Below are 25,626 nucleotides of genomic sequence, written 5' to 3' on the forward strand. Positions count from 1 at the left end.
CTACATAGGGTCTAATGTATGCAGGCACTCCGAATTTTAATAATTTGTAGTTTATTTTCTAAGTATTTCTGTTTTCCATAGACTACTAGGGGAAATATATTCATAGAAAATTTCCACCATTATCTTCAAAGTAAATGTTGATATTAAACCCATTTCTGCTCTCTGTGACGCCCCAAGTTCTTCTTCATACAGTAAGCAGCTAAAATTTGAAGGCGATCTTCAACCACTAAAATTTAGTCTAAGGTTCTCAACAGAGAGAAAAACGCACGTCTAACACCGAAAGACGACAGAGTCATGACTCGTTTTAAATCAGACTCACAGCCAGAAAATCGTTCATTTTATTATACCGATTGAAAATGTCCTATAAATCGATTTCCGAATGCCAGTCTAGTAGTAAAAGGGTTTAAGAAGGCGTGAACTGTGTGGGTTTGTATTTAAGGATGTTATCAGACAGTTCCTGATGCACACCAGATTAGACCTGTTTTTATAAAATGACAATAATACTGGAAATGCTGCGAGTTCTGTGGGCAGGGACTTGCATCATCTGAAATGACGTCCACATCCTCATTTCCCTGTTTCTGGGAAGACATAGCTAAGATTTCAAACCTGGGAGTTTTGCAGAAACATTTTGCAGTTTCTTGAGAACAGGACTAGCTGATAATGATAACAAGAAAAAGGGGGGAAAAAAGATGCTGGTGAAGAAACAAGTGTTAATTTAGTAGCTGCTATTAGATTAGTGAGAACAGGAACTTGTTTTGCAGAGACATTAGTGTAATGTTCCTGTTCTCACTTACCTAAATACACAATAACAGTGTGACGTCATTCTTTAAACAAGAAAACAGGACATGACTCCGTAAGACCTCTGTAGGTGTGCTGAGTTTTTTGACACCAGATGCTTTAGGAAGCAGACGTGTTTGTCCAGAGGATCCCGCAGACGCTCAATCAGATCAAGATCTGGGGAATTCGGATTCCAAGTCAACACCGAAAACTTTTTGTCATGCTCCTCAAACCATTTCTTAGGCTTGCGTTGTTCCCATAGTGCATCCTGGCTTCATGCCCCATCATTTCTGTGTGTTCCGACTCCTTTCCATCAAACCCAACATTCTCTTTTTTAGCAATTTGGGCTACAGAAGCTCGTCTGTCAGATCGGACCAAACAGGCTAGACTTTTTCTCTCCGCACGATTCAGTGAGCCTAAGTGTCCCTTGACCCTGGCAATGGTTCACCAGTTGTCCCTCCTTGGCAAGACCTAGGTGATATTTTGGAGATGCTCTGACCCAGTCGTCCAGGCATCACAATGTCGCCAAGATCCGTACGCTTACACATTTTTCCTGCTTGCGACACACCGACTTTTGAGAACTGACCGTTCACATGATTCCTAATAAAATAACAACTTATGACAGGTGCCATTGTAATGAAAGAATGAAAGAATGGATGTTAAGTCTGATGTCTGATGGGTTTACAGTACACAGAAACATTTAACTTTGGAATCAATCTATAGGCTAAAAAAACTTTACTACACTTCAAGACCCAAAGCAGTGCTATAATCAAACACTGGGAAGAAGCTTACATTACATTAAGAATAATGACGATGGAGGATGGACGGGTTTCATTTAAAGGCACGAACAGACAAAACATGATGAGAATATTCTCTAAAACACACAACCGATGCCTAGTTCTTAGCATTACTTCCTGCAATCTGCAAAACAGGAAATGACCTACAGTAATGTGTATATTTTTAGTTTCTATGAAATTCTTGATTAATCGTCGTCTCCAGAACCCGGCATGGGCGAGTGTTTTTGTTTAGGTGCGCATCTGCGTGATCACTGCTTAAAATCAGCACTTTTTAGGGAGCGCCAGGGTGTGTGTCAGTGTGCGGGTGTGTGACAAAACATGATCTCACGGGTCTGGTCGAGAAGAGACGCAGGGATGAAAGACTACATGAGCAGCGGGAACACTGCATCACTTGTTGGACGGATTTGGACGCTGTTTTTGTCAATGGGGGGGGGTGTTTCAGGTCTCTAGAGGACACATCTGGTTCGGGAGTTCTGGACTTGGAAGCGTTCACTCGGTAGCCTGAAGGAAAATAAATAAAACTATCACTGTAAAAGCATAGTGATGCTACACATCAGTGCCAATTCCTCCCCCTTCTCCTCCTGAGTGTATGTCCTCCGTCGTCAATAACGTTTCGATCTTTTCAGTCGTTTTTAAATATTTTTGGGATTTCTCTAATTCTAACGCAGCATGTTGTCCGTTCTTCTGGATCAAAAGTCATTCAGATGTTTATATTAATACTCTCTTTATGTTAATATGTGTACACACAGATATTATATGCCAAATGCTCTGTGTAAACATTTTGTAATCGTCGATAAAGACATCCGTTAAGCACGATTGGAAGGAGGCTCCAGCATCAGCGCTTAACCTTATTATTCTAAAAAAGAGAAAGGATAAAAGAGAGACTGTGAGAGAAAGACAGCTGCTCTAACATAAGGGATAATGGGAACTCGTTCGCTGAACTTTCCATGGCGTTTAATTCAAAGGTCTGATGTGGAATTCATTCATTTATTCGTTCATTTTCTACCGCTTATCCGAACTACTCGGGTCACGGGGAGCCTGTGTCTATCTCAGGCGTCATCGGGCATCAAGGCAGGATACACCCTGGACGGAGTGCCAAAACATCGCAGGGCACACACACACACTCCGACTAATTTTCCAGAGATGCCAATCAACCTACCATGCATGTCTTTGGACCGGGGGAGGAAACCGGAGTACCCGGAGGAAACCCCCGAGGCACGGGGAGAACATGCAAACTCCACACACACAAGGCGGAGGCGGGAATCGAAAACCCCCAACCCTGGAGATGTGAGGCGAACGTGCTAACCACTAAGCCACCGAGAAATAAATTATTTCCAGTGGTAACACTAACGCCAGTTGGCATCATGTTTTGTTTTTTTTTTACAGTTCGCTATCAGACCACAGTGTTAACCGCAGATCCAGAAGCATCCAGAGACCGGAGTCACATACAGGTCATACTGTGTTAGCACAGAGACTGGCAGTCACGTGTTATCTGTGAGGGTAGTACATTTTCAGGAGATACAAAGAGCTGCTTTTATAGCTTGTTTTTCTCTAAAATCCCCACCACACATTGTAATCCCCAAAAAGCAGGAAGTATCAAAGACAGTCAGTTAACAAGATGCAAAGGAGGAAAGGTTAGCACTTTAATTAACCAGAACACTGGCTTTCAATTTGCTTATGAGACATTTTCATTCGGTGTAAACGTATGAATTATTTTCTGGCTGTGAGTCTGATCTAAAACGAGTCAGGACTCATTTCAGCGAACTTTTCTATGAATATATTGCCCCTAGTAGGATGGTTAGAAATAGTAAAGCTTATAAAAATACTACATATGAGCTTTATATTAAACAATGAAAGAGAGAGAGAGAGAGAGAGAGAGAGAGAGAGAGAGAGAGAGAGAGAGAGAGAGAGAGAGAAGGAAGATAAGGCAAAAGGATGGAGAAACATTTTACATATTGACTCTCTGGCTCTATTAAAATGATTCACGGTGAACGCTGCCTTGTCATTGGAGCGTGTTCTCGGTCACTGTTATCGAAGCTCTTGTTTTAGAGCCATGCTAGCTTTGTTAGCGTTTAGCATTAGCTCGGTCTCGTACCGATATACTGAGGATTAGCAGTCTCGTACATGACACGGGGGTTAAACTGTTAAAGAGGTTGTGATCATATGACTACACAAACAAGTGCACAATAAAGCTTGTAAAATGTCCAGCATGATTTTTAACTTTGTAAAGCTGATATGACGAAGCCTGTATTAGTGGCTTGGATTCGTACGGTTACATAAACAACCGGGTGCTGTGTCACTGCTGTGACATTGTAAAAATAATAAATGTAGTTTTCGCTAACACACACCAGGAGATTGTGTCTTCTTACTATTCCTGCTGGTTGCCAGTTCTGTGGAAAATAATATCCAGTGTTGGATTGTGGGAATCAACTCACAGATTACAAATAATAGCATTCAGATTTAGTGTTTATAGAAAATGCAGGATTATCGTGTAATATTTTGTATTTGTCTGTCTGTCTGTCTGTCTGTCTGTCTGTCTGTCTGTCTGTCTGTCTGTGAGTTTCATTGCAGAGATAACAGTAATGAAGGTCATTTCCTTACATGATTATGTTTAGACATCACTACACTGGTGTGATAACTGACTGCATGATTGAAGTAACTGATTGTGTGGAAATTAGCTTGTGGTTTATTTAAGTAGAATTTTCTGATTGGGATTCGCTCACTTCCTGTTTACTCCTGTGAGTGTTCTGTATGTCCTGTATGTGTCCTGTGAGTGTCCTGTGTGTGTGTTCTGTGTGTGTGGGTTTTGTGTGTTGTGTGTCCTGTATGTGTGTTCTGTGTGTGGGTTTTGTGTGTTGTGTGTGTCCTGTGTGTGACCTTTGAGTGTCCTGTGTGTGTTCTGTGTGTGTTCTGTGTGTTGTGTGTCCTGTGTGTGTGTTCTGTGTCCTGTGTGTGACCTTTGAGTGTCCTGTGTGTGTTCTGTGTGAGTGTTCTGTGTGTGTGATCTTTCTGTATCCTGTGTGTGTCCTGTGTGTGTCCTGTGTGTTGTGTGTCCTGTGTGTGTCCTGTGTGTGTTCTGTGTGTTGTGTGTCCTGTGTGTGTTCTGTGTGTTGTGTGTCCTGTGTGTCCTGTGTGTGTCCTGTGTGTCCTGTGTGTCCTGTGTGTGTTCTGTGTGTGTCCTGTGTGTGTTCTGTGTGTCTTGGTCCACACCAGTGTGTCATTCATAATTATGCATTAGTGTTTCTGTGTGTGTGTGTGTGTGTGTGTGTGTGTGTGTGTGTGTGTGTGTGTGTGTGTGTGTGTGTGTGTGTGTGTGTTTACTTTCTGCTCCTCTGACTCTGCTCTTTCCTGATACTACTTTCTCCTCAGATTCTAACATTTGCTCAGATCCTTTTATCCTCAGCAGCCTCAGCAGTAGCTGATGTTAAGGTCGTCTCTGTATCCCTTCCATTTTTCAGATCAATGCTAAAGTGCTTGTTGGCCGGCAGCCATGTCGAATCAGTTAAGCGAGTGTGTTCATCTTCCCCACGTGTGTGTGTGTGTGTGTGTGTGTGTGTGTGTGTGTGTGTGTGTGTGTGTGTGTGTGTGTGTGTGTGTGTGTGTGTGTGGTAATGGAGCTGGAGGAGTTGGAGATACGAGGTTCGAGTTACCAGGCCGTCGCTCTGTGAGGAATGATTAACACCAATCAGGGTCAAAATAAACTGAAAGGGTTTGTTTGGGTTTCTTTCATTGTTTCTAGCAGTAATTCGATATATACAGTGTTCCGCTTAAACAGTAACACATGTTCACACATGTTCACACATTTACACACATTTACACACATTTACACACATTTACACACATATACACACATATACACACATATACACACATATACACACATTTACACACATATACACACATATACACACATCTGACACACAGTGTAACTGCTGTATGCTAATCACTGACAAATTAGCTGTTTTTTTAATCCCTGCTTCTGTCTCATTCTTTCTCAGAGCTTTTTACAGACTAATTATGTGACAAAGTTTATCATTAAAATTTTATAGATTAGTGGAATTCCTGGAAGTAAAAAGTGATATGTCATCAGTACAGCTGTAGTGTGTGTGTGTGTGTGTGTGTGTGTGTGTGTGTGTGTGTGTGTGTGTGTGTGTGTGTGTGTGTGTGTGTGGCTTCTGGCTCTTTGTGTATCTGGATATGCTGTTGAGGAAATTCTTTGTGTCTATCTTCCTCTCATATCACACACACACACACACACACACACACACACGCAAGTGTTTGTGAAGCTCAAATAGATAATTTTAACTTCCGCTTTTCTCTCTCTTTCTCTCATCCTCTTTCTCTCTCTCTCTCCCCCCCCCCCTCTCTTTCTTTTTTCTCACTCGCATTTTTCGGTCTCTCTCTATTTCTCTTTTGCTCCTTTGTTTATTTTTACTCTCTCTTTTTTCCCACCTTCTCTATTCTCTCTTTCTCTCTCTGTATTCTCTCTCTGACTGGTGCTGTGTAAGAGGGATGGAGTTGGAATCTCTCTCTCTCTCTCTTTCTCTGTCTCTCTCTCTCTCTTTATTCTCACTCACTTTTTTCTGTCTCTCTCTATTTCTCTTTCTCTCCTTTGTTTAGTTTTACTTTGTCTTTTTCCCCCCACCTTCTCTATTATCTATTCTCTCTCTCTCTCTCTCTCTCTCTCTCTCTCTCTCTCTCTCTCTCTCTCTCTTTTGCTCTCTCTCTCTTTCTTTCATCCTCTTTCTCTCTCTCTCTCTCTCTCTTTCTTTATTCTCACTCGCTTTTTTCTGTCTCTCTCTATTCTCTTTCTCTCCTTTGTTTATTTTTACTCTCTCTTTCTTTCCCCACCTTCCCTATTCTCTCTCTCTGAGTGGTGCTGTATAAGAGGGATGGAGTTGTAGTCTCTCTCTCTCTCTGTCTCTCTCTGTCTCTCTCACCCCCACCCCCACCCCCTCTCACACACCCCTCTCTCTTTCGATGACATGAGAGTCTGTGAGGATTTGCACTCTGTGTTCCGAGCCTTGTTCTTGAGAAGTCTCGCTGCTCCTCGTCCCTGCTGGAGAAACACAGGAGTTATGATGGGAATGCAGTTTCCTGTCCTGCATCAAGAGCCTCTCTGTAACCTCGTCACAATGAGCCATTTCAAGCCTGTCGTCCACCGTCCTGTTCACGGGCGACACTCTGAGACGCCGTTGTGTGTGAAAATAAAGAATGTGACGCAAACGCAGCCTTGATTTATGAACAACTTACGGCTTTCGTGCGTGTTTGAATACCACATACAGTTCGGGAAAAAATGGAGAAATTGTTCTGGAGGATTTCTAGAAGTTTCTCAGTTCTGTTAGTTTTACGGAGCCTCGGGCAAGTTTTTCTGAATGCCGCACAATGAATCGCCTTATAAAATACAATCTTTTACACTCTTGTAGACTTTTTTTTATTACAAAAGGCACAATTTCAAAAATCTGCTGGGGGGAAAAAGGATCTTTATTAACATCTGTTTTTAGATTTTCTTTTTCTTCTTCATCTTGTTCATCACTTTTTTAAGTCTCAGTACATACTGAGTTGGTCGTCTCATTTTTTTGTTTTGTTTTGTTTTAATGCAGAAGAAACAAGTTCAAAAATCTGGGTGAAAAAATAAAAGGAAATGAAACTGTACACTGATAATGATATGGAACTATTTTAATCAGCTCCAGAATTATTGGCACCCTTAAAAAATAGTCTAAATAAGATATGAGACAAATCTGTACAAAAAAAAAAAAAAGAAACATATAATGTATTTTTAACAATATATGTATAAGTAAAAATTATATATATATATATATATATATATATATATATATATATATATATATATATATATATATATATATATAACTCATCTAGTGGCATGTTTATGATCATGGAGGCCAGAGATCTTAAAGGAAACCCCTACTGACACATTAACACACCGATTGTTCACAGAGCTCCATCGAGGGTGCCAATAGTTCCTGCACAAACTCTCAGTGTAAGCAGTTAGTTGAAGCAAAATGAAACTGGAATTTAAACACAGCTCTCATAAAGCTGCATGATGTGTTAGTGTTTATGTGTCTTTTCTCCTGCCACAGTGCTGCCGCCATGTTTGTTGTTGTTTAACGTGGACGAGAAGGACAGCATGTCGTTCAGTGGGCCGATCGAAGACATGTTCGGTTACACTGTGCAGCAGTTCCAGAACAGCGAGGGGAAATGGTGAGTCACACACATACACACACACAAATACACAGACACACACACACACACACACACAAAAATACACAGAGACACAGACATACACACACAGAGACACAGACACACACACACAGAAAGAGACACAAATACACACAGAGACACACACACATAAACACATGAGATGCACACAGACACAAAGACAGATACACAAACACACACAAACACACAGTGACACACAAATACACACAGACACACACAGAAACACAGTGACACAAACAGGCAGACAAACACAGAGACACACAAACACACACACAAACTCAAACACACAGAGACACACATATACACACACAGACAAGTTGGCAGGATTCCACAAATTTGTGTCCTCCATGGTGAAGGCTAAGGGGTAAGGGGACAAGGGGACGGTGAGAGTACGGGTTAGGATGTAGGAAGTAGAAAGAGAGTATCCTGGAGTAACGATCAGAGTATTATTCAGGTTTATAATTATTGATTTATCCATTTATTATTGTTATTAATTCACATGATGGACAGTTTTAATGTTCGACAATCATCACGTCCTCCATTCCTTTATTACCGGCAGCGTTTTAGCTCGGCTTTGTCCAGACTTCTGCCTTCTTTCTTCTCGTTCTCTTCTCTTTCCTGACCCAACTGTTTGGGACTGAACCATCTGTTAGACATCAGAAAAGCCTTTTCCCGCTTCCCATTTCCTGCTCGGTTCAGTCTCTCACCCAAGCAAGCACCCAGAACCCATTAAAGGTGATGTTAGTGTTTGCTCTTATGAACAAATCGCATCTTTAAACACTTTTTTTAAACTGAGTCACCTGTAAAAGTGTCAGTGGTGATCGTGTCTCCGCTTGTAAACGGCCAAGGAGCGTGTTATGTGTTTTACACTGGATTTACTGGTGTCATTTTCCTCAGGAGAAACACACACACACACACACACACACACACACACACACTCTCTCTCTATCTAAATGAGGTTTCCTGAAACCACATAAAACCGAAATCTCACATTGCTTACACATTGATAAAATAAGACATACAGCGATAATATATATCAGGACCTTAACATTTGGGTCAGATGTTCACAATAACTGTAATAACTTTAATATCCTACACACACGTGTACACACACTCCTACACCTGGACCTCAGACTCCACACAGAGATATTTTATATCTTCAGGATGGAATCGGCTCTGATATAAATGACTTCGAGCCATTCAAGCACCGAGAGACTAGACTAATCCCTTTAATCTGAGAAAAAATAAAAGGAATATTTATCCGTCTCTTCGGGCCACTGGTTTTTGGACCATTTTACTACACAGGCGTTATGTCACCCAAATGTCTCATTAAATAATCCTATATCAGTCACAGCTTTACAACTGGTGTCTTTAATATGAAAACATTAATATGAAACGTTCTAATAGGGAATTAACAGTAAAAGAAAAAAAAATACCTACCAATAAATATTATAAATCATAAATAGAATAAATCTAAAAATATATATAGAAGAAAATTTTAGAAATGTAAACAAAAATAAACATTTATTTTATTTTATTTTATGTAATAATGCTCCCAATCCAGCGAGACCAAAAAAAAATGACACTTTAACTAGAAACTTTCCCACTTCACCTCCTGCTTGTGCGTCAGCGCGCTAATAGAACTCAAAGCCAGTGCGATGATGACATTTTGAATCATCTCTCAGAATCCTTTACGTTCTGATCAGTATAAAATGAAGGATATACTGGGACATAAACAGGATGTTTATGATATTGTGTGTTTCTACTGCCCTGTGCTCTGAGCTCTGATTCCTCACACCTCATTAACCCGCTGGAACGATAATTACGCCACTTGTTTGATGTCCAGGCGGCAGCCAGGAGGCTATTTTTAGCTTTACGCCACAGGATGTTTGTGTAATGTTGAGAAGGAATTTCATTTCATTATGACTTTAACCCTCCTATTGTCCTCCTATACAAAGTAGGAGCGCTGAGTCAACTTGACCTTGACCTTGTCTGTTTTGACTGCTTATAAAAAATGAAGTATATATGATAGCCTTTTTTTTTTCTTCTTCACCTTTTTAGTCTAACTTGTTTCCAACATATGAACATATATTTTGCAAAAATATTAAAAATTTATATTTGGTATAATAAACCTTATTTATATACAAAAATGCCTCATTTTTAAGTAAAAAAAAAAAAAGCAGTAATTTTGAATTATTTTCACTATAGAGGCACAAACGTTGATGCACAATTACAGGCCGGTATATTTCAAGGGCAGGAGATTGTTTTGAAACCATTTTGACCATTTTTAATGTCAGCAAATAATAAAACCTGTTTTTTTTCCAGGCCAAATTGACTTGAATGCTTATAAATCAAAAAGTCATCGTACTTCAGACAGGAACAGAGACGTCAATGTTTTTTTTTCCCCCCAACACATTTAAACACAATTACTTTCCTTTAAGACAGACAAAATACTGTAAGGGATAGAAAAAACTGAGTGCAGCGTAGAATTGAAGGGACCTTTGAATAAACAACCCTTCTAAAAGTCCTACCCTAGATGGTGGAGTAAATAGTGCATAGTGTAAGTGTGTAGTGTGCAGTATGTCATTTGGGACACAACTTGAGTTCATAATCAGTTTTATGTAAACTTTATGTAAACCCAGACTTTTTTGATCCGCTTCTAGCAGCAAGCCGTGAGGTCTACGACATTCTTACAGCTTCAGATCGCCATCGACGAACAGAGAAACCCGTGCCAACGTGTGTTTCCATGACAACAATCGTGACGATAAACTTCTGAAAAGCAGCGGACATTCCTTTGTATTTCCTTCGCTTTTCTTCTCTGCAGGATAAAAACAAAACAAAACAGAAAATCAATTAGCTTTACTTTGTCTGAGTGGAGTTCGAGTGCTCTGCTGCTCTTTCCCATAATTCCCCCAGGCTTTGTAGTTTGCATTTGACCCCATTTCTGCCTCTGTCTTTCTCTCTAAAGGGTTTTGATTGGTTCTCCTCTGAAGGGACAGCCAGCCCAGCGAACCGGAGACGTCTACAAATGCCCCGTGGGTCACGGCAGTTCTTCCAGCTGTATAAAATTAGACCTGCCTGGTGAGAACTGGCTTTATAGTGGATTCTTTCCTGTGTGTTAAGTTGCCATTAAATTCAGTGCAATTCATGTGATGAAGCCAAATGCCATCATGCTGGTCTATAAAGAGAGGCAAGTAGCACGTTATGATTGATTTGTCAATTGTATGTTATAGCAGTGTGAAATGCCTTAGGAGGGTTGGTCTGAGCACATCATCAGCCAGTGTGCACCTGAGAGGGTTAGGGGCCTTGCTCAGGGGCCCAGTGGTGACAGCTTGGAAGCACAGGGGCTTGAACCCTAATCTTCCACTCAACAACCCAGAGCCTTAACCATCTGAGCTACAACTTCCCCTATGGCTTCAGTGTGAAAAACACAATTGCCACTTTTTTTTTCAGATTGTCACTGGAAAAGTGTGTACGTCAGTGCAAAATTTGCATCCTTTCACTTTTAAGGGCATTTAGCAGACGCCTTTATCCAGAGCGACATACAAAAGTGCCCCAAAATCTTCATCGATGAATACATTAATGCTGGTTCACTAGGTTACAGATTGTGTTATAAATATACACATAAAATAAAAGATAAGAGCTAGTTTTAGTGTTCCAGGAAGAGGTAAGTCTTCACCCGTCGATTGAAGATATCCAGTGACTCAGCTGTTTGGACATTTAGGACATAAATTCATTCCACCACCTCGGTGCCAGGACAGAAAAGAGTCTTGATGTATAACTACCTTTTACCCTGAGAGATGGTGGGAACAGACGAGCAGTGCTAGCAGTGCTAAGTACAGTAATTGCGTTCACGCTCACATTCCTCCTACAGGTTAGTCTGGGATTCGGTACCAGTGTGTTCTCTGTATCAGACTAAACTGCGAGTGTAAGATTAGTCATTATTCTACCTGCCCACACGTCCTCCATCGTGGACGTGACCTTTTCTTTTTAGTTCACCCTGTTCTGTCTAGGACGTTACGTCATCTTGTCAAATTTTGGACTTTCAAACATTTACAGAATTCTTTAAACTGCATTTCAAACCTCTGTGCTTTCTTTTTATTTATCCAGATAACACGACAATCCCAAACATACACGAAGTCAAAGCGAACATGACCATGGGGACGACTCTGGTGGCCAATCCGGACGGGAACGGATTTCTGGTACGGAGACAACATGCTCATGTCCACAAAGTGTCCCGGTCATGTGGGCTGTCTGCGCTTCAGCCCATAGCCTGGTGTTTGTGGAGCGCTGCTGAGATATTAGTCACTTTTTCCACAGGGAGTTTGCGACGGTGAAGCCGCCGTGTCTCTGCCGTGCTCCAGCTTCGGTTTGAATTAATGAAAAAATAAAAAAAAGCTCATTTATGAATGAAAGACTGACACAATTTTTCCTGCAACCATAATAGAACAGAGTTCAGGCGTCTCCTGAACCTCTCATTTTCTTTTTCCATTTCTCTCTCTCTCTCTCTCTCTCTCTCTCTCTCTCTCTCTCTCTCTCTTTCTCTCTCTCTCTCTTTCTCTCTCTTTCTCTCTCTGTATTCATCCTCAGCCTCATTTATATTCAGCCTCATTCATTCATCTCTCTTTCTGTCTCTGTCTTTATAAAACCTAATTTGAACTTTCTCTCTATTTTTTGTTCTAGAGCCTTCTCTTCTTTCTTTCACTTTTTCACCCTCACTTTAATCAGAATTATATTCATTACTATTCATTATAAGTTCAATATAAATTATATTGATTATACATAATGAATAAATCAAATAAGATTTGATTTAAATCTATGTTGTACTTCTCAAACATAGCTATAGTACAACAATCCTACGAGAGACAAAGTCTCTGTGGGGAAAAATAAATATCATACCAAACATCTAAATACCATTTACATATCAGTGTGTACGATCCTGTAGGCTTGCGGACCTCAGTACGGATACATGTGCGGAAATCAACAGTACATCACCGGTATCTGCTCCAACGTCAGCTCCTCCTTCCAGGTGCTTAACTCCATCGCCCCGACCGTCCAAGGTACACACACACACACACACACACACACACACACACACACACACACACACACACAATCACTTTTAGGACATGTGGCTTGTGTGTATATTAACACATTCCCAGGTGTGTAAACTCCGACTTGCCCTCTGGACCACATGCCCAATTTAGGACACGATTTATAAGAGCTGACGTCGCAGATGCACAGGAACCTGTGACTCATCTTATATACAGTGTGTCCACATGTCAAACACACACACACACACACACACACACACACTAGTAGGCACGCTACACACTATGTACTTAAGTGCCTAGTCTATAAATGTATGAATCTTCTTAAATGGAACACTGAATTTTTTTTTTTTACTAATCGCTTCTCTGTCGTCGTCAAACGTACGTAAAGCGACGCCGTCAATTAACGTCGTAGACTAATGTTGAAAAATGACGTAATCGTAAGCCTGTAAGCCGTAAGCCGTCCCTCTACCAAGTGTCCAACATTCCATGCTATTTCACCTGACCATGTGAATCTTCAAGTGCACTTCTTCTTCTGCTGCTGCTTCTTCTTCTTCTTGAAGGTTTCACACACTACTCGTACACTAGTGCATAAGTAAACGGTTTGGGACGCACATTCTGTGACCGGCATCAGTGCTGAACTACAGAAAAAACTGATTTCTAGAACTATTAAATTTGTCAGAAAATATACACCATGGGCAGGACAAAAAAAAACATCCTATCTGTAGCTGAGACTGATTTTGAACTCGAGTGATGAAGTCAGAATTCACATGCTGACAATTCTACATCGAATCTAACGAAGAAAAAGAAAATCGGATTAGGCCACGCCCACTTCCAGTTTAAATCCAAATACTCGTGTCCTCTAACATCCTCTTGCTTTCTCAGATGTACAGCTTTTTGTTAACAAGGTAAAGATCTCATTTTTAATGGACATCAGTTTAACATCGGTGACAGTGTTCACATTGCCATAGCAACCGTGTAACAAACATCAGAACATAACCAGTGAAAGATTTCTACAGTCAGAAATGTACAGATTTGTCCAGGACAAAGGAGGATAAAAAAAAATCCTTTCATTATAACTCATTAAGACTGAAGTAGTGTGAGATGCTGGATGTTATGAACATTGTTATGAACATGTTATACAACTTTGGGTCATGGATGGCTTGGACAATTCCCTGTCTTGTTTATATTCTGTGTTGTGTGCCTCTGTGTATGTTTCGTGCTCACGTGTGTTTGCCCCGGCCGAACCTTTCTTGCCTCCTCTAACCTGATCGTCATGTCTCATTAATCGTGTCTTATATTTATACCTGTTGTGTTGGCATTTTAGTATTATTTTTATTATTTTAGTTTTTTAATTTTAATTTTATTGATTTATGGTGTGTGCTGAGTACTACAGTAGTTCTGTATCTTTCTGTTTCTGTATCTTGTGATTTTTATTATTTTAGTTTAGTTTTTTAATTGAATTGAATTTTAATTTTATTTAAAGTTTAAGTTACCGTGGTTTTGTTCTTCGTTTTCTGTTTCTGTATCTTGTTTTGTATTTAGCTGCCTAGTTTATTCCTAGTGTTCCCTGTGTGTGTGTTGGCCTGGTTATTTTTGATAAACCCCCCTGCTACATTTTGCTATGCCTGCATTCGTGTCTGGTTTTTCTGACTCCTCCTTTTCTGACACTTTCCAGATTGTAAGCAGGACATGGACATCGTCATCGTGCTCGATGGATCCAACAGTATTTTCCCGTGGAGGCACATCACAGATTTTCTTGTCAAGTTTCTCAAAAAAATTGAAATCCCTCCAGCCAGGGTGAGCGTTCTTCTCCATAGTGTATTCAAGTCAACTTTCATTGTCATTTGGAGCATATAGATAGACAGATAGATGGATGGATGGATGGATGGATGGATGGATGGATGGATGGATGGATGGATGGATAGAAGGATGGAAGGATGGATGGATAGAGCCTTGCAGTAGGTGAGTAGGTAGGTAGGAGAGTGGATAGATAGATAGATAGATAGATAGATAGATAGATAGATAGATAGATAGATAGATAGATAGATAGATAGATAGATAGATAGATAGATAGATAGATAGATGGATGGATGGATGGATGGAAGGATGGATGGATGGATGGATGGAAGGATGGATGGAGCCCTGCAGTGAGTAAGTAGGTAGGTAGGAGGATGGATGGATAGATAGATTCACTTGAAATATTTCCCCTGAGTGACTGTAAGCTCTGCGTAAACAGAATCCTGGGATATCATGTTTAATGTTTCACACTACTCACACTTTACCCGGGTTAATAATTAATCCTCAACTAACCCTGACGCTTCATAATCCGATGGCTCGCATTCTACATTCCTGAACCCCGGATTAACCTTCTGATTTGCACATTTGTGTCATAAACAATCATGATCAATCATAACTACAGCATGCGAGTGCTTTAAATAGCAGCTTTGGCATCAGTAATGGGGGAAAATGGCTCAGCACTTAGCTCTTAGCTTTTGTTTTAATTTGTGAAGTAGCTGCCCAGATGTTCATTAAATCCAACGTCAACTAATTTCCTTAAATATTCAGAAATTCTGACTCATTTCTGATCATAGCATTAAAAATAAAACATAACCTCCTCTTGGCTCCAATTGATGTTTTTCTTCACTGTTTAACATCATCGCTATTTTTTTAATGTTATTTATGATATGAGCCACACAGGCGCTGATCAGTCTCTGATTGGTTGTCTGTTGCTAAGCAACTAGTTACAGCATTCTAACACAGCATCGTATCACACTGTACAATTTTAGCACCATGATGTGGAGTTAACGCTGTAAAAGCTGCTAATCCAGCTCCAGGCCTGAGTCACATAACCCTGGAGGGGAAAAAAAACACTATGACATTATACTCTAAATTAGACGTGTGAAAAAGAGCAGACTGGGAAACGTTGTGGTGCAGGTGAGAACCACACGATGATATCTGTACTTCGATACAGTATGTGAGATGATAGAGATCGGAAGGTGGTTTGATTTCACACCCAACAAACCCTTAGTTACGGAACACGACGGTGCACCATCATCGTGTGAAGAGTCATATTAATTCATTATTATTCTTAGACCACATACAGTATATTATCCTCATACCATATACAGGTGAATTCCTGTTATCGCTTACGCTACTGCAGCTGCACCTTGTTATCTCTCTGTTAGCAGTATGTAATGAATTGAACTTCAATTCAATTCGAAAGTCATGTTATGACACTGTTCCACCTCCCGGTTTCTAATTCTACGTGATCTTGTACCTCGGTGTTAATCGCTAGAGCAGCCTCAGTGTGGTTTTGTTTCGATGGCGCATAAAATGGTTTCAGGAAAATCTTTTAGACTTCGAGACTCGGTTTGGGGAGAGTGAAGAGTTTTCCTGAACGTGGCACTGGAAACTGAGGAAGACCACATTCTCCTTTTAAATAGATGACGGCATGATGAATGAATCACTTTTCTGTTTGCTGAGTTGACCAGGACAGTGTGTGTGTGTGTGTGTGTGTGTGTGTGTGTGTGTGTGTGTGTGTGTGTGTGTGTGTGTGTGGTAGAAGTAAATAGTTATATTGTCGAAATGTCATATGGTCAGTATATTTATTACTGGCACATTCTAACTTTTAACCGTTTATAGTTGCATTTAATATCGAAACATCCACAACACACAACAGCAAGTTAGATCCTAGTTTCCTAGTTTTATGGCAGAGCAGCTAGAAATATTTATCACCCGCCTCTTTCTTGTAGGTAATAAGACATAAATGTGCCTCTTTTCCTGTTAAAAAGTCCTCTGTCCTGGAGACGTTCCCATGATTACAAAGCAATCAGACTGAAGACTTCTTCCATTCATACATACAATCGTCTCTGTAGATTTTTAACCAGTGAATTAATGTAGGGGGCAAGGTGGTTTAGTGGTTAGCACGTTCGCCTCACACCTCCAGGGTCAGGGTTCGATTCCCGCGTCCGCCTTGTGTGTGCGGAGTTTGCATGTTATCCCCGTGCCTCAGGGGTTTCCTCTGGGTACTCCGGTTTCCTCCCCCAGTCCAAAGACATGCATGGTAGGTTGATTGGCATCTCTGGAAAATTGTCCGTTGTGTGTGTGAGTGAATGAGAGTGTGTGTGTGCCCTGTGATGGGTTGGCACTCCGTCCAGGGTGTATCCTGCCTCGATGCCCGATGACGCCTGAGATAGGCACAGGCTCCCCGTGACCCGAGGTAGTTCGGATAAAGCGGTAGAAAATGAGTGAGTGAGAGAGAGGGAATTAATATAAACCTGTGATTTGTTCTAGATCAGTTTCAAGTAAATGGTGGAATAATATCAACATTTTACAATTTTCTTTTTCCATGACTCACGATTGTTTTTTCCTCTCCAGGTGGGCATCGTGTCGTACGGAGACGACGTGGGCCACGTTTTTAACCTCAGCCAGTTCTCTACCACAGAGGACCTGGTGAAAAGCGCATCTAAGATCAAACAGAGGCAGGGTTTAAGAACCATGACGGCGCTGGGAATCGACACGGCGAGGTGCGTGCAGGGGGTCGGGAACGTCTCAGGAGATCGAGGCAGCAGTAAATGATTTGTATTTTATGTATTGTATTTTCTTATTGTTCTTTGATGCATTAAACAGAAAAGAGGCGTTCACCGTTGAGCGAGGAGCCAGACCGGGGGTCAAGAAAGTCATGGTGATCGTGACGGATGGAGAGTCTCATGACGACCACATACTGAAAAAAGTCGTCGATGACTGTGAGAAGGACGGGATCGAGAGGTTCTCCATCGCTGTGAGTGTCTCAGCTCATTTTTTGCTGGAATGTTCAGGTGCCTCGACTCGAGCAGGTTTTATCTCTCACGACTTTCTAATTTGTTCAATCTTTTAAAGTTTGTTGTGCAGTTAACCAGGCGTTCGTCGATGTCCAACGTACGCAAATTTTACGGTGTGTTTTTTTTCGTTAAGTGTTCCTGATCGGGTGTTTTTGCAACATTTCACACTTTTTGAGGAGTTAACATTGCAAAAGCTGCTCGACAAATGTATTTGTTTTTATCCCTCGTTTTAATTAGATTTAATTTACTTTCTGTTACTACAATAACAAAGTCTCCGAAACAGGATTAAAACTGTAGACAAAGAAAATTTCAATCAGCTGCACACATTCTGTAAGTGTCAGGTTTAGGGCATTGCTTCGCTAGTCTCAGCCCTTACTCTGACAAACGGTGAGATCTGCTAATACTGCTAATGACATCCAGTTTCTGTTCATTTGCAGGTACTTGGTGATTATAACCGTCAAAATAAAAGCAAAGAACAAGTGAATAAATTCATCGACCAAATCAAGTCCATCGCAAGCAACAAAACAGAAGATCATTTCTTCGACGTAGAAGACGAGGGAGCTCTGGTGACCATCGTCGATGCTCTCGGGAGCAAAATCTTTGCCTTAGAAGGTAACAGAGACCTTCTGACTGTACATATTGTAGTGAGACTAGAATGTCCTTTAGCCACTTCTTCCTGTGTCACTGTGTCAATAATACCATAGACGTGCCAATGAATCTGCTGTGAAGTTATGAGATGTGAAGATTGAGTGGTAACGATCTCTAAAGTAGCTAGCTAGCAAAGCGATTGTTGCTAGCAGGTTCACGTCAATGCAAACGTTTAAGTTGTGGACACTTAGTTACAGTAGATATCTACTGTACATCACACACTATAACACACGCTTTGTGTCGCTACACAGCTACCTCTGGGAACCACACGTCATCTTTTGAGATGGAGATGTCCCAGTCAGGCTTCAGCGCTCACACGTCAAGAGTAAGTCCCATTCTCTCTTAAACATCTAGAGTAAATGGTATATCCAGGGAAATCCAGGTCTACAGCACGATGGATGCAGTTTGTTAGCTTTTGTCCAGACGAGCAGGAGAATCACCGGATCAAGCGAATCACACTCGTTTAATCAGATCATCTAAGTATCCAATCCAATGTGTGGATCAGATTTAAGGCCGACTCTACAGTAATGCTGCGTTCTATTAGAGGTTCTAACTCCTCATTAAACAACAAACAAAAAGCCCAACACGGAATTCCTTCTCATGAACTTGGGAGTTGGTCCAAGTTAAGCAAGTCTAATATGGCTGCTTTAAGTCTTATTCCCCAGAAGTCCACAAATAGAATTTGCTCCTGTTTGGTTGTGTTCATGTTCAGCACTGAATGTCACATTTCACTCCGCAGTCGTGGTTAATTTTTACATTTACAGCACTTGGCAGACTCTCTCTTTTCCAGAGCAGCTTACATTTAATCTCATTTTATACAACTGAGCGATTGAAGGTTAGGGATGTGGTAGCTCATGGGTTCAAACCCCAGGTCCACCAAGCTGGGCCCCTGAGCAAGGCCCTTAACCCTCAGTTACAAGTCACTATAAGGGTGTCTGCTAAAAGCTGTAAATGTAAGGTTAAGGGCCTTGATCAGGGGCTCAGCAGTGGGAGGTTGGTGGATGTGGGATTCAAACTCACAACCTTCTGATCTGTAGTCCATCACCTTCACCACCAAGCTATTGCATCCCTAAATAAGGCTCATATGAAACTAGATCTCGTGGCTATAAGAATTTCAAGTATTTCTGTTTTTCCCTAAAATTCTGTGTAAGATTCTCACAAAATTCACACTGAACCACAACAGAGTCCTGACCTGTTTTAGACCAGACTCACAGCCGGAAAATCATCCATTTGTTTATTGAAAATGTCCCTTAAGTTGATTGAAAGTCAGTGCACTTGTAGCTTGAATGCACAGACGTTACATGTTGGATGGAAATTTTTCCATCTTTATCGCCGAGTCTGTATTTTTTGCTAATAACTCTTGCACTTTATTCATTATAAAACTTTAACTGTACCGTCTGTCACTGCTGGAAGGCGTTTTTCAGACACACAGTGTAGTACTCTGTAGAGTTTTATTCATCAACCTCATCCTGGAAGATCGTAGCAGCTGTATTTGGATGAATTGACAATAAAAGCTTTTTGACTTGACCTGCTTGTTGTCCGTCTCTAGGCAGGTGTGATGCTTGGCGCAGTGGGAGCGTACGATTGGAACGGCACCGTCGTCATGCAGTCAGGCAAGCGCTTTGTCGTGCCCAAGTACAACACCTTTCATAACCCTCAAGTGGAGCGCTACCAAGGCATGGCCGGATACGTGGGTACGTATTAAACCATATTAACCCCAACGGTTTTATACAAGGCACCTTTAGAAACATCCTGCGTCTCGTAGCACCATCACCTTATGTACGACCGCAAGCCCTCTGGATGGAGCGTGTAAATAAATAAAGGTCACATGTCATGTTCTTCCTGACAAATCCTTCTCAGAGCAGAGAAACAAGGCATCGGGCGCAGTCTAAACACTCAAGTGTTCCCATAAACACTTTCCAGAGAGAAAGAAAATTCCACTGCTCTCTGCACATCCCCTTTTAAGGAGTTTCCTCGAGACAGACGTGTCCGTGGGGTTGAACCGAAAAGAAGAGGAGCTTGGAATATAATAATAGTTCATCATCGAGGGGGGACTTTTGGCTCTGTTTAGCTGACACCATGAAACGCCGCCGACGTAATAAACGTTCAAGACTTTGTTTAATTAGATTATAAAATTACACTCCAGCTGTTTTAGATTCATTTTACTGTCACAACCGGAATGTGAGTCACAATAAAAACGCTATTATTTTTACTTTGAGATAACTGACAGATCTGAAGCTCCACCCGAATTCTGAAACATGAAAGGTTTCATGCAGAGATCTTAAATTTGATTTTGGAAGATACACTAGGTTCTCTACAGATGTTTTACTTGATGAAATAATCTGATGCAATTTGGGGATAAAGGTTATGACGTGCAGTCAGCGCACACGCCCTCTGGAGTTCTTTACATCGCCGGGGCTCCCAGATACAACCACACGGGCCGAGTGATCGTGTACCGCTTCAACGGAACTGACGTGACGGTCACGCAGAACCTGGAAGGAGAACAGGTACGTACTCACATGCTAATTCATACACAATACAGGACACACTGTAGTGTATTACAGTATAATACTGTATCTAGTGAATACTTTCAATTTACATTCAAATAAACAGGGATCTTTTAAAGCTCAGTTAAAGTGCCGTGACATACGGCTAAGTACCGTGACCCATACTAAGAATTCGTTCTCTGCATTTAACCCATCCAAAGTGCACACACACAGCAGTGAACACACACACACCCGGAGCAGTCAGCAGCCATTTATGCTGCGGCGCCCGGGGACCAGTTGGTGGGGTTCGGTGCCTTGCTCAAGGGCACCTCAGCCTTGGCCGGCCCAGAACCACAACCTTAGGGTTAAGAGTCAGACTCTCTAACCATTAGGCCACGACTTCCTCAGTGTTGTTTCTCTCTGTTTGTGTGTATCAGATCGGCTCGTACTTCGGCAGCGTCCTACAAACTCTGGACGTGGACAGAGACTCGTACACAGACCTTCTGCTGGTGGGAGCTCCCATGTTCATGGGACCTGAGAGAGACGAGCAAGGACAAGTCTATGTCTACAGGCTCAACGAGGTACTGGACGGGGGCATGAGGAGAGATGGGGGGGATAGAGAGAGGAAGAGAGACAGACAGGGGAAAAGAGAGAGAGATGGAGAGGTCAAATTCAAGTAAAGCTTAAACCTTGTCACCACGGCTTATTTGAGTTAATATAGACTTCCTGTCAGCTCAGACCAGACCGGTCGTTCCCCTTTACCGGATGTTTTTTGATTTTTGCATCATAAGCAGCTCATCGTGCACGAGCAACCATGTCACGGTTACAGTCACAGAGATCACATATTTTTTCCGCATTCTGTTCTCTGATGTTAATATTAACTGAAGCTCCTGAGTTGCACATGCATGGTTTTATGCCACGTGCTGCCATCGCACGGTCGGCTGATATCACGAACACATTACACATGAGCACATCCTATTACAATGGACGACGAGTGATTATTCCCTGTAGCTGTAACCCAATCTAAGGCAACATGTGCTATTTGTTCCGACACCTGTGTGAGTGGTAGTACTGTTTCTTTTCACAGGAGGGCTTGTTCGAACACGAGATGACCTTACGGCCGGTAAACCAGACGTGCTGCACACCGCACTCACACACTTCCTGTACGAGTGTGAATAAGAACGAGCCATGCGGCGCTCGGTTTGGTACGGCCATCGCCGCTGTTCCTGACCTCAACCTGGACGGCTTTAACGACATTGTGATTGGGTCGCCGCTGGAGAACGATCACCGGGGGGCGGTGTACATCTACCATGGCACAGGGCGCACGATTCGAGAAAAATATGTTCAGGTAACAACAGGAACAGAGAAGACGAGTAAAGGTTCAAATAATAATAATAATAATAATAATAATAATAATAATAATAATAATAATACCTGAGAATGTGGAGATTTTGTGTGAGGGGATTTTTCATACAAAAACAGCTTTTATGTGAAAAAAGTGAAGGTGAGTTGAGTTAGACCTAGCATTATGTAGCTACAGTAATGATCAAGGTTTATAAAAACTGTAAAATCAGTGTGTGTTTGTGTGTGTGTGTGTGTTAGCGCATAGCTGCTGGAGGTGATGGTGAGAAGATGAAGTTCTTCGGTCAGTCCATTCACGGAATCATGGACTTGAACAATGATGGAATTATAGACGTCACTATCGGAGGTATCGGAGGAGCTGCACTGTACTGGTGAGTGTGCGTGTGAGAGTGAGTGTGTGTGAGAGTGAGTGTGTGTGAGAGTGAGTGTGCGTGTGAGAGTGAGTGTGTGTGTGTGTGTGTGTGAGTGTGTGTGAGAGTAAGTGTGTGCATGTGTGAGAGTAAGTGTGTGCGTGTGCATGTGAGAGTGAGTGTGTGTGTGTGTGTGTGTGTGTGTGTGTGTGTGTGTGTGTGTGTGTGTGTGTGTGTGTGTGTGTAAACTGGAAATTTTTTGCGAACGTAAATTAGCATACCATTATATGTTAGCTACATTTGCATGATGCACATGTCTAATAAAACAAATCTTTTTTATTTTCAGTACATAAATATGCAGAAGCTCTTAATCAGAAACTCGAACCCACATCCTTCTGAAAATCACCTGAAACTTTCAGGATGTCTTTTCTCTATTCTCCTTTATTTCTGAGTGTCTCTCATTGCTGAACATTCATATCCTCGCTCCTCGTTTTCAAAACCACTTCACAAACTTTACAGGAATTTCTCACTCTCAAGGGTCTAGAGCCCAGATCCCCGGCCGCGCTTCCTTTTACAGATCCGTGTGGAGAGATACAGTATTACAGTGGAGATCCAATCGCCCACCCACTCCATCTCTCCGTCTCTCCCTCCGTCTCTCCCTCCGTCTCTCCCTCACGTCTTTCCTCACGGCCTCCCTCACTTCCTCCACTTAGCTGAGCGGATCTGCGAATTCGAGTGAAAACTCCTCTGTCTTGGCTCTCGCTGCGCCTCCACCCAGTCTCCCTGGATTTTTATTAGCATGTTGTTGTTAGACTGTGGAACTGTTAATAGGATGAAGGTTTCCTGCTTTAATGGAACACATTCAGTGCTGTCCAAACCCTGGAGACATGGGACGAGAAGTTGTGAGCTATGAAGCTACTGTGGCTAGTATGTAAGGGAAGCTTATAGCTACACGTTTAGTAAAAAATTTACTTTTGGATTTGGAGATAAAATAAAAAATAAAAAAATGCATAAACTGTTCCTCGAGATACAAAACAAACCACTAGAGTCTCCTTCAAAATGTCTTGTTTATTTAAGATTTCTAGGCTAAAATGTCATGGATAAAGAAACAAAAAACAAAAAAAATTATTTCTAGGGAAATAATCGACAGTCCGGATCCTACATCAGCTACCATGACAGGCAGCTGGACAGGAGGCAGAACAGGAGATCGGTCTGATTGGGTTGATGGTGTTGATTAATTCTCTATAACAGCAGCTCAGTCTATGATACAGCGTCACATCACAGCTTTACTCGGGTGATTCTTCAAACTGAACGCATTCAGCCAAACACATGTGGAGTCTGAGTGCAGATCTCACAGTCAGTAGTTTTCATTTAAAGGAAAGAAAGAAGAATCCTGTGCTTTTGATTTCAACAATGTAAAGTAAATAACAAATCACAAATTTTGATAAAAGCTGCAGAAAAAAACTGTAAACTCCAGAAAAAAAATATATAAACTGTTATTCATTCATCCGTTCGTTCATTTTCTACCGCTTATCCGAACTTCTCGGGTCACACGGGAAGCCTGTGCCTATCTCAGGCGTCATCGGGCATCGAGGCAGGATACACCCTGGACGGAGTGCCAACCCATCGCAGGGCACACACACACACACACACACACACACACACACATTCCTATTAAAACATGTTTTAATTTATTTGTTTATTACTTTTATTTAATACTACTACTGCAATTCAGCAACTATTACTAATTTTGCACGAATTGTTCTTCTATTATAAATGTAGGATTTATTTTGTCCATTTATAGTTGCCCATATATATGTTGTGGAACCTCCAGGAAACAAGTTTCTGATATCATTTACTCAGTTAATAACAGCTGGTTGTTTGCCATATTTTTCACAGTTTTTTTCTTTCTCTTGAATTGAATAAGAAACCAGAAAGTTCCCAAGCTCTAATACTGCAGACTCCTTCTGACTGAATTTAAATTGTTTAATAAAAACAAATCCATTTTGAAATTTTCATTATCCGTCTTTCAATCTCCCGCGATCGAGCCGTTACTATAGAAACGCCAACTTATTAGAATGAGTACATTAACGTGAACCTTTTTATTTAAAAACTTCAAGGAATTATTTTTGTCACAGGTCTCGGGATGTTGCCGAGCTCCATGCCGAGATGAGCTTCAGCGCCAACAAAATCAACATGCAGCAGCCAACGTGTCGAATCCACGGCAAGGACACAGTGTGTGTGAAGACCAAAGTGTGCTTCAGATACACAGTCAAGTCCGAAAAAGAGAAGAACCTGGCGACATGTGAGACATTAATTATCTCTTTTCTAGTCCAGACTCGCTTTCGACAGTCTCATAATTCTCATTTTATCATAACATACAAACAAGATGACATGTACTGTAAAAAGCTGTATATATAAATAAATAAATAAATAAATACAGAAGATCTAGAAAATAACGCATCAGTGATTTTACGCGCAACTGTGTGTGTGTGTGTGTGTGTGTGTGTGTGTGTGTGTGTGTGTGTGTGTGTGTGTATAGCGATCCACTACACTCTGACTCTGGATTCTCTGCGTGCCATTGCGAGAGGAAGATTCAACGATACAGACGAGAGAAAAATCCAGAAGAACGTCAACTTCAGTGACACGCTGTGCATTGAACACTCCTTCTACATGTCGGCAAGTAAATCAGTCCACAGTCTCACACACACAATCACACATACACACAGACACACACGTCTTTCCATCCCGATGAGGATCTTCTAATGCTTTAATCATCATACAAATACAAATACATACAAATATTCTGTTCTGCTGAATGCCATTTCAGATATATATATATATATATGCACACACAAACAACACAAACACACACACATACTTTTCCCTGTACTTCACTGACAAGAGCAGAGCCCAGTAACATCATCTGCTCTGGCTTGAGATGCTTTACTGATTAGCTTAGTTTCAGTTTTCCTTTCAGCTAGAACCAGTCTGCTTGTTTTCCAATAACCTCCCTCCACTCACCTCCCTCCATTCACCTCCCTCCACTCACCTCCTGTAGAACTCATGTCCTTTTACTGGATGTTTTT

General features: G+C 41.4%; 1 protein-coding gene across 1 annotated transcript in view; it reads left to right on the top strand.

Annotated features, from left to right (window-relative positions):
• Positions 1-25,626, top strand: part of itga1 (integrin, alpha 1) — a 55,223-nt gene that overhangs the window by 13,125 nt on the left and 16,472 nt on the right. The window contains exons 2-17 of the mRNA XM_027175405.2: positions 7,679-7,799; positions 10,786-10,898; positions 11,928-12,019; positions 12,763-12,877; positions 14,547-14,668; positions 17,249-17,397; positions 17,501-17,651; positions 18,129-18,303; positions 18,591-18,664; positions 19,889-20,033; positions 20,704-20,846; positions 21,263-21,406; positions 21,913-22,173; positions 22,428-22,558; positions 24,676-24,842; positions 25,080-25,216. Coding sequence (XP_027031206.1) covers positions 7,679-7,799; positions 10,786-10,898; positions 11,928-12,019; positions 12,763-12,877; positions 14,547-14,668; positions 17,249-17,397; positions 17,501-17,651; positions 18,129-18,303; positions 18,591-18,664; positions 19,889-20,033; positions 20,704-20,846; positions 21,263-21,406; positions 21,913-22,173; positions 22,428-22,558; positions 24,676-24,842; positions 25,080-25,216 — 2,240 coding nt within the window. The remainder of the gene's footprint in view (positions 1-7,678; positions 7,800-10,785; positions 10,899-11,927; positions 12,020-12,762; positions 12,878-14,546; positions 14,669-17,248; positions 17,398-17,500; positions 17,652-18,128; positions 18,304-18,590; positions 18,665-19,888; positions 20,034-20,703; positions 20,847-21,262; positions 21,407-21,912; positions 22,174-22,427; positions 22,559-24,675; positions 24,843-25,079; positions 25,217-25,626) is intronic.

Source organism: Tachysurus fulvidraco, chromosome 20 (genome assembly GCF_022655615.1).
Source record: "Tachysurus fulvidraco isolate hzauxx_2018 chromosome 20, HZAU_PFXX_2.0, whole genome shotgun sequence".
Lineage (NCBI taxonomy): Eukaryota > Metazoa > Chordata > Actinopteri > Siluriformes > Bagridae > Tachysurus > Tachysurus fulvidraco.